The sequence below is a fragment of the Wolffia australiana genome, chromosome 6 (assembly GCF_029677425.1).
Source record: "Wolffia australiana isolate 7733 chromosome 6, ASM2967742v1".
NCBI classification, from domain to species: domain Eukaryota; kingdom Viridiplantae; phylum Streptophyta; class Magnoliopsida; order Alismatales; family Araceae; genus Wolffia; species Wolffia australiana.
In genome coordinates, this window is record NC_135840.1 from 18079907 (window position 1) to 18089627 (window position 9721).

General features: G+C 38.6%; 1 protein-coding gene across 4 annotated transcripts; it reads left to right on the forward strand.

Moving 5' to 3' along the window:
• The first annotated feature begins 4595 nt into the window (after positions 1–4595).
• On the forward strand, positions 4596–9721 carry LOC144704821 (jagunal-like protein). 4 transcript variants are annotated; one of them, XM_078577367.1, is made up of 8 exons: positions 4608–4714; positions 5394–5421; positions 5673–5763; positions 5976–6031; positions 6950–7073; positions 7140–7246; positions 9247–9316; positions 9420–9721. In XM_078577367.1, the coding sequence occupies exons 3-8, from the start codon at positions 5682–5684 to the stop codon at positions 9497–9499; spliced, it is 519 nt and encodes a 172-aa protein (XP_078433493.1). In that variant the 5' UTR covers positions 4608–4714; positions 5394–5421; positions 5673–5681; the 3' UTR covers positions 9500–9721. The 4 variants fall into 4 exon arrangements, with proteins under 4 accessions (XP_078433492.1, XP_078433493.1, XP_078433494.1 ...); XM_078577369.1 differs by having other exon boundaries at positions 4635–4714; positions 5670–5763; XM_078577366.1 differs by lacking the exon at positions 5394–5421 and having other exon boundaries at positions 4596–4714.

The following is a 9721-nucleotide window of genomic DNA, read 5'->3' on the forward strand; positions in this document are numbered from 1 at the left end:
CTTGTACCTTTTTGAACACATAGTGTTGTTGGGCACCTCAGGGTTTGACCACTTCAATTATTAACGTAACAATTTAGTTAAATCAATTCATGATTACTTAATCTTATTTTTGATGTATTAATAATATTTTTTTGTCAATAAAGCATTTTTGGGTTTATGGAGTAATTAACCAGATTGGTACATGGACCTAGAGGGCTACATTCATACAATTTACTAGTCATTTTATGAAATATTCAAAATTAAAGGGTTTTTATGAAGAAATATATTGATTATAAAATGGTACTTAATAGAGTATACCCATACAACTATGGTTTGACGGTCTCACCCCGGTCTCAATTTTTAACGAAGGCCTAAACCTTACCCAATTTTTTTTTCTGATTCCACCACGTTCTTGTTTAGTCTTGCTTTAAGCCTGGTCTGGTCCCGGTCCTATCCCCTTGACTAGTCAATGTCAAAGTCAAAGCAGAAAATTTATGTTGATTTTTATGTTGCCTATCAACATGACAAGGTTTAGAACCTCTGGTAATGAATGCCCCTTTGCCTCCCTTCCCCTCGTTCCCTCTCCCTCTATGTCCCTCTTGGGGTCTTTCTCCCTCCACACCTATCTTTCATCATACAGAATTGTCGTGGTAAATAAAGAGTGAACAAGCTTTCAACAGAGGATAAGGTTTTGATTGGTTATTGCAGCCCGCCTTCGAAGAAGATTTCCTCTTCAGCACATGGGTGCCCGTAGACTCAAATATGCTGAGGTATGTTGAGCTCAATAGAGACCTCTTTGGTGAGTTGGATTTAATATTTTTTTGATTTTTACAAAAAAAAAAAAATTACCTCCTGTTTGACCCTTGGACCTAAATCTATCTGAACAACCGGTCCACTCTCAAATGGAGAACCAAAAGTCATAGTTTGGTCTGGTCGCACCTTTCCTCAGTTCTAAATGTCCAACCCAACCTGCAAGTATCTCCTTGGAAGCCCTCCTCCATTGCTTCTTGGGCACCCTCCCCCATCAGTTTTCCTGAAACGACAAGAAGAGGCTCTCAGGCCTGAGAAAATGAGAAGTAGATGAGGAGATTTGATGTGAAGAGGATATCATGGATACTTCTAGAGGCCCAACTCATGCAGCTTGAGATGTCTCATTCGAGGAACCAAATGGTATTGTATTCGATCATCGATGTGTTTCAACATTAACAATTTGATTTAATTTGTTCTGCAGTTGCATGAATGCCATCTCAGATCGTTGATCATGGCAGAAACGAAAAAATAGGACCATAAAAAACTATTATGTCGATATATAGATCAACAATTGTATCGTCTAGTAATTATTGTGTGGTGTCTCAAGATATTTTCTCCATTTTATATGTTCTGATGAAATAATGTGGACCAAATATTTCCATTTGAAAAAAGACAAAATAGTAGGCTCATCAAATTATATGCACAAAGAAGTATTCTATACTCATTTCCTTCATGTGACTAATCATACAAAATAGATGCAACAATAGTTTTTCTTTATATAAAATCATAGTTTTTCAAGGATAATGAGTTGAACCATGAGATTAACGTTGAATATACTTAATAATTGTTAGTAAATACAATTATGAAATTATTAAACACTAATGGGATATCTTTAACATGATAAGGATTTTTTATTGAAAATGACACATTACGGAATTATTAGTTGTTCTGAAATATAGTTGTGGTTGATACATGGATGCGTACTATTCAGAAATAAAGAGTATGCATTGGAGAAGAAAAATCCTTTGCGAGGCATTGCAAACACCAAAACATATATCAAAGGTAATGAGTTGAACCATGACACCAACCTTGAATTGTTTGGGACAAAGAGCTAGAGTCTTAATTCCTGAAGTCAACTGACTTTATTATTTGATTTAGGAAAAAAAAATAATTTAATAGTATTTATTTGTTGACGGAATGATCATATGACCATGGAAGAGAATTGGTTTGCCATAATTGTTCGTAATCAGGGTGGATTCTATTACTGATGATCACCTGAACTGATGACAAGTGCTTTTGTTCATTTTCTCCTCACAGGTTAGGAGGGATTGATGGATGATAGTTGACTATAGGGGACGAAAGGGATGACTGATGATGGACGGAAATAATGCAGAAGGCTTTTAATTCTACTCTTGTTCCCAAGTGAGGGCGGATGATGGATGACGGGTATCAGAGAATGAATGATGGATGTCAGTGAAGCACAAAACACATGATTTACGATTATGGTGTATGGATGCAAAAGGGACAGTTTTTCATCCTGGGACAAAAAATCATCCTGTTCGTAGGAGGTGGCTGCGAAGAATGAACTAAAATTGTATTTTATGATTTTTTTCTCAAATTTTAGAATCTCTATAATTTAGAACATCCATCATTTTCTATTTTTTACATTAGATGGAATTGGTACGCAAGTTTGTTACCCAACAGGATGGTTCCTGGACAAGACAGTTCCTGATGGGATGGTTCCAGATGACCAAAAATATTTAGGACTCGGGACGAGATGAAAACCACCCCGATTGTCCAAATGTCTTGTCCTGAGATGATAGTGAACTATGCTGACAACTAACAAAAAAGATGACAAAGGCTTTAGTTCCATTCCCATTCCCAGGTCAGGACATGTGGACAAATGACACATGATGGTAAGGGACAGATTGACAGATGATGGATGGCAAAGGCTTTTGTTCGGTTCTCGTTTTTCAATCAGGAGATAGACATATGACATATGAAACATGACAGATGATGGTAAGTGAAAGATTAGCTGATGACCAAGGCTTTTGCTCAGTTCTTTCTCCTAAGTCATGCCATTTTGATAGATGACATATGACGAATGACAGATGATGGTAAGTGATGGAACTTATGACAAAATCTTTAGTTCTATTCCTATTCCCATGTGATGAACAATGATGGATGGCAGAAGACAAACTACGGATGATGTTAAGGGATGTAAAAAAAATGACAAAGGCTTTAGTTCTATTCCCATTCTTAGGTTAGGACCGACGATGAAAGGCAGATGGTGGTATGGGATGGAACTTATGACAAAGGCTTTAGTCCCTTTCCTGTTCTAAGGTCAAGATGGATGGCGAATGACGGATGACAATAATTGATGGATTGTATGACAAAGGTTTTAGTTCCTTTCCCAGTCTAAGGTCAAGACGGATGACGATTGACAGATGATGATAATTGATGGAACACATGACAAAGGCTTTAGTTTCTTTCCCGTTCTAAGGTCAAGACGGATGACAAATGACGGATGACGAATGACAGATGACGAATGACGAATGACGGATGACAACAACGGACGGAACATATTATACAGACTTTGATTCCTCTCCCATTCTCAGTACGGTTCGCCCGTCCCGAGACCGGTACCAGATGCCGGTATCGGGATGGATACTGTATCGGATACCAAAAAGGCATTTTCCGGTATCCATTTTTTGATATCCGGATACCGGATATCGGTATCGGATATCGGTTGCTACAGTCCGATATCCGATACCGATATCCGTCTCGATGTCGGCATCCGTCTGCATCTCAATGGGGCAGATGACGATATCGGATATCGGATGCGGATATCGAAAACCGATATCCGCATCGAATTATTATAAAAATAATTTTATTTATTAGATATCCCCCATTTCGCATAGATAACGTGGGCACGGGTGAACCGGAAGCGATTTCTATTTGGTCATACATCTCAACTATTATATAAAATTTTCTTTTATCGCTACATTTTAAGAGCGTTATATATATATAATTTATTTAATTAATGGGTTTTCTATTTATTGGACGGTGTACTCATTAATTAAATATATATATAACGCTCTTAAAATGTAGCGATAAAAGATATAAATATTATTTTAAGATTAAATAATTTATCGGTCTCATTTAATTTATACAGAGAAAATTTTCTAATATCTTCCACGTGGGATAACGGGATTCAGAGTTTATATTAACTTTGAATCCTTTTATCCCATATGGAAGAAAAAAATAAATTGCACACTATATATTAATGGGCATTGATCATAAATCTAAAACCATACAATGCCTTTAAAACTAACAGGTAGAATGTGAAATATAGTTTATTTTTATCGATCGATACCGGTGCGGATATCCGGATATCGAAAACCGATATCCGACATCCGGTATCCATCTCTGAAATCCGGATATCGGAAAACCGATACCCGGTATCCGATACCCTATTTGTCCTCAACCCCCCGATATCCGATACCGATATCCGTCTAACCCTTTCTAGACGGATATCGACTGATATCCGATATCCGATATCCGACACTGTCCCATTTTTTCTCGGATATCGGATATCGGTTGTCCGATACCGGATGACGGACGGATATCGGTTGGGCGAACACTAATTCTCAGGTCAAGAAGGATGACGAATAGATGATGACGATGAGGGTTTAGGCAAAGAAGGATGACGAATGCCGGATGACGGTCACGACGGAACAGACTGCAAAAGCTTTAGTTTTCTTTTCCTCAGGTTGCGACGGATGACGAATAGATGATGACGATACGTACGGAACGGATGACGATTGTCCTCCGTCGCGGAGTCAATTTCCATCGACTATAAGTTCATCGATCCGCGACTCTGCCGCAGCCAAGCTTCGAAATTCTTCCATTTACGTTGACAATCCCGTACAAATCGCAAGATCTTCTTCTCTCTACCGACCCGTTCTCTGGGTCCATATCAAAGGTAATTTTTGAAAATTGAAAGAGTTTGAATGATATTATATGCAAAACTGGACGTTTTTCAGTGTTTTTGAGTTGTTATACTGTCGAATGGTGCTTCTTTATTTAAATAATTTGATAGTTTTTTACCTTTGCTTCGCTGTTTGATAGGGCTGTGTTTTTTTTATTTTTCGTTTCCCAATTTTGTCAATAAACGAGGATTTCTTCTCTCCACCGATTTATGCTCTCGGTCTATGTCAAAAGAAAATTTTGAAAAACGAAAGAGTTTGGGTGATATTTTATGCGCAACTGGTCGTTTTTCAGTGTTTTTGAGGTTTTCTCGTATGTGATTGTGCTTCTTTGTTATGAAGTTTTGATGAATTTTAACATTTGCTTCGTCATTTGATTCGCCGTATGTGAGTTTTACATGAAAGTCAAATCGAGTGAATTCCAATGCAGCTGTTATTTTAAGCACATCACAAGGAAATCCAAATTTGATATTGGTATTCTGGGACCCTGTGATTAAAAAATGCTCCAAAATGTGATTAGGATCGAGGCTGTTCAATTAATTTCTGCTTGATAATGAATGTTGTTTCAGAACCTCGCGATGGAATAAATCTTACTAGAATTGTTCTCGTCTAAGGAATTCTCATTCATTTTTTTTTTGAAAACAGGAATTCTCATTCATTTTTTTTTGAAAACAGGAATTCTCATTCATATATTCGAGAACAGGTGAAGATAGCCTTTTATTAGAAATAGAACTCGAGAATTGGCGTTCGTAAATTATTTATTGGTGTTCTATTCAATAGTTCAAAATAATCTGTATCAGTCAGTACAGCTTGGTGTGTAATTGTGTCACTCTTTTTGATCATGACCGTTTATTGGATCAAGATTCGGAATTCCTTGTGGAAATCGTCTGGTTCTTAATCATTGCATGTTTATGTTTTTCTCATCAATTATCAACTAAGAGAGTCTTTCAGCAGAATTAGAAAATGGCGTTAAGAAAGCCTGCAACTCGACGTCCGGAAGGAACAGATGGATCCGATTTCTCCTACCGTATGGTCGTTGTACAAAGTGAGAGAACTCTCATGACCTATTTGTAATTAGTATCTCCTCCTCTCTCTCCAAACCAATACGTGCCTTCTTCGGCAAAATTTCATGTACCCTTGTCTTTTTCTTCCTTTGTATTTATAATTTTTAAATAAAAAAGTAATATCTTGATCTCCTTTTTTTCTTTCTTGACTTTGAAGTCACTCTCTTGATGGACATTTTTTTGTTGTACATAGGATACCAGAAAGTGGCTGAATTAAAGTCTCGCCTTTGTAAGCTCTTGGTTGCCCAGGTAAACGAGGATACAAAACCCTTAATCCCCACTTTTCTGTTCCAGCAGATAGACCGTTTGCCTTATTCCTACTTCATATCTGGAATATGATCTTTACTTATTTTGATTCTCGTAGGAGTTGGGAAAAAGATAAATTGACAGAAACTTAAATAACTAGGGGCATAGTTTGTGTTAAGATCCCCAACCCCTACCAGGGGTTTTTATCATATTTTCTCTTGGAGCAGTTACCTTTAATTACATGTAGCCCTCTTGTCCGGGAATTCAACAAGTTACTGGGTGGTTTGTCGTTTGGTTTCTTCTATATATATATCTATCATTTACGATGGAGACTTAGCATAGGTCCTTATCACTATAATTGGGTCCTCGGAATAGGGTTCTATGGGGAAATGAACGATATAAAATGGTAGAAGGAAAAGATACAACTAACACTGTTGAAACCTTCGGTAGGCCTCAATCGAGAATGTTTTGGGAAGGGTAAAGAGAGAGGAAGAGATAGAGAGAAAAGATGAGGAACAATGGTCAAAGTCTTGAATTGGTATCTGGACCCCTCCAGGAGGAGCTCCCACCAGGTTTACAAAAAGGGCTTTCAAGTATTTAATGAGAATTATAGTGACGCCCAACGGACAGGAATATCCCTGATAGAGGTTGGGGATCATAAAACTACAATCATTACAGGCCTGGATCAGCACTTGAATGCCCTCTGGGAGGATTTCCCAACCAATTCAGTGACTACTTTCACTCCACAAATTATCACACAAAATCTTTAGTTCGGTCTTAAACACCACTCAGCCTATTTTGACTTTGAATTTACTTCTTGACAGTTTAGGGATTGTAACAAAATCACAAATAGATAGTGAGACATTTCATCCTTGCTTCTCGTCTGGTTGAATCTCTTCTGACAAAGTTACTTGGTCGCAGACTATCATCCAAGTCCTTGGAGTTGGAAAACTGCTCCTGCTTGGGTCAAGAAAAAACCGGCCTGACAATTTTGCGATACTTTCCACTGCAATTGGCCTAATTTCCCTACTGATTGGAGAATTAGGTCAGGCTCGCAGTCGCATCTTTTGCTAGGACACTTAACATAATTCACCTCTTTAACCTTTCGCAGGACGTCGTCGCACTCAACGAACACTTTTGAGACTCTACTCTGCTGCATCATCTATGGCTACTGCACTTTCTGTGGCCTGTGTGATACGGAGTGATTTCTTTCTTCAGGTATCCATGGAATCTTTCTCCCTATTTTTTAAACTTATACCGTGTCTTTTTTCACTTATTTTAAGCAAATGTTCTCCTTTCTGTAGAATACTCATATGTATACTAGTGTTAGAAGTATGAGTATTATTGTAGTTTCCCTTTCATAAGATTCCTATCCCTACGTAAGGTAAGGGAACCCTCTAATTTTATTGACTTTGGTAGTATTCCGTCCTCTCCAACTGACTGACTCCCAGGGTGTCAGGGTTCTGATAAGACCTGGGCATGGTCTTTGAAATACGTTTTAATTCTTTCTTCAAAATAAAATTCAGCTTCAAATTCCAAATAGTTGTTCCGATGTTTCAGATTGACAAGTTAGAGAAAGGGTAGATAGAGAAGGGATCTAGAATATTGGGATGGGAAGATCATCACCTCTGGGAGATAGGAGAAGCCACCGTCTTAGCAGGGAAGACCATCTGTACGACAAAGAAGGAAAAAGAGGACACAGCCGAGTGGGGAATGTGGAGAACTGAGAGTAATAGGCAACTCACAGGTCTGTAATTTCTGATGCGATCCCTAAACAAGTGAGAGATTTGAAAGATTCTAAATGGTGAAAGGAACTTCCAACAGCTCCCAAAAAGGGATGATGTCTGAATCGAGTATTTCTTGAGAGAGAATGAGAGGTGAGAGGGAAAGAAGCTAGGTAGATGAAGAGAAGGTCCAAGAGTTGAAGAAAGCCGAAGTAGAGAGTGAGAGACAACCCATGAGGAATCCCATTGTTGTTAGCACCTGGTGATGTGAAGAGAGGGAAGGAATGGCTGATTAGTTTATGAAGAGGCTGGGAGAAGGGGAGACTGGGATGAGAGAGAAGGAATAGGACTTATGATTTATTTCTTTGCCTGTTTTTACTGACATCCTGTCTAGTCATAGCCATCTCCTGTCACTTCCTTTGATAAACTCTGCGGTGTATCATATCGATTTCATACCCCCTTACGAGCTGGTTCCAGGCCATAAGTAACTGTGTTTCGAGTGCTTTTTGGCTTGGCTGTCTTACTAAGCAGACATCGTTCACAAATCCGGAGATATCACATGCATCCTCTCTCTCTATTTCCATGTCCTTGAATGTTTTTGTTGGGAGGCCAGTTTGAAGTTGTCTCCGGCGCTGTCACATTCTCTCTCTCTCTCTCTCTCTATTTCTCACCACCCTGTTGTTCAACCATTTGTTCATGTTTATTCTGTATGATTGTAGCCTGACAAGTTAGAATGAGACTTGGGACTTAGCTCTTTGGTATGAGCCTCCTAACACTTAAGGAGGCAAAAGAAGGGGGACAGACCCGTGGAACATGCGGCAAAGTTTCAAACTGCACATGGGATGGGAGCTTAAACCAGTGAGGAGATGCAAAAAAGAAAGGAGGATTCTCCTTTGGGAATTCAAGGAATTAGTTTGGCTGCTGTGGCAAGCACCGGAGAACAGAGATCTCCGGTGACTCTCTGGTTCTTGATTACTTCTTCCTAATCCTTATCTCTCCAGGTTGTATCAGTTCTCCTAGAGAATTCTTTGGGTTGATTACTCGTTCATTAGGTAAAGGAATTACATTCATCAAGATCATTGGGGTCCTTGACATCTCTCTCTATCTCCCTCTCCCATCCATTGCTTTTCTGTCACGTTTCTCTGTGATTATGAGTAAGCCTCCTTCCAAATCAAGAAATAAATCAATGCAGTATGCATCAAGAACCTTAATGAAGCAACAACTTCACAACTGGAAGAAATATTTTGAGAGAAAGAAGATAGATGATCACACGGTATGGGAACAGATCTCAGCCGGATCAACTTCTCCGTTCACCACCAGAAGACGAAAGGATCTCCCTCTCCTTAACTTGCTTCAAGAAAATGAGAAAAAGGAGAAATGGATCCCCTTCTTGGATACAATCACCTTTATTTATAGTTTCAACCTTGCCCACCTTCACGCATTTGAATAGTTATTTTTCCATTTGGATTTATATTCTACGTTCTGCATTACCAGGCAATCAATGATCAAACAGCAGCACAAATAAAGTTCAACGAGTGGTTTGAGATCGCCTTCGCATTTAGCGGTAAGAGCTACGTCATTATCAACTTCTCCTTGACTAGTTTGATAATTTATTCATAACATGCTTGTTTGATTTGAAATATCCACAAAATTTAACTTCTTAACAGGTATTCTTCTGCAAATCATAGTGATCATTACAACCACCAGTTTACTGCAGAACATGTCTCCAAAGAGAACCTCTCGGTGAGTGTATCTATCTCAGAGACAGGGGTTGGAAAAGCCCTGAGTATATTGCTCTCCCCTTTTTCTTTAGGCTAATTTTCAACTCAATTACAGAATACAGTTAGTTGAGAGTTACTTTGAGAGTGAAGGAATAGACACTATTTTTTTGTGTTGGTTGTAAAATAACTTTAATATCTGGACCAGTTTCATGCATGGTGATCTAACCATGAAGACTGAATTTCCTGTA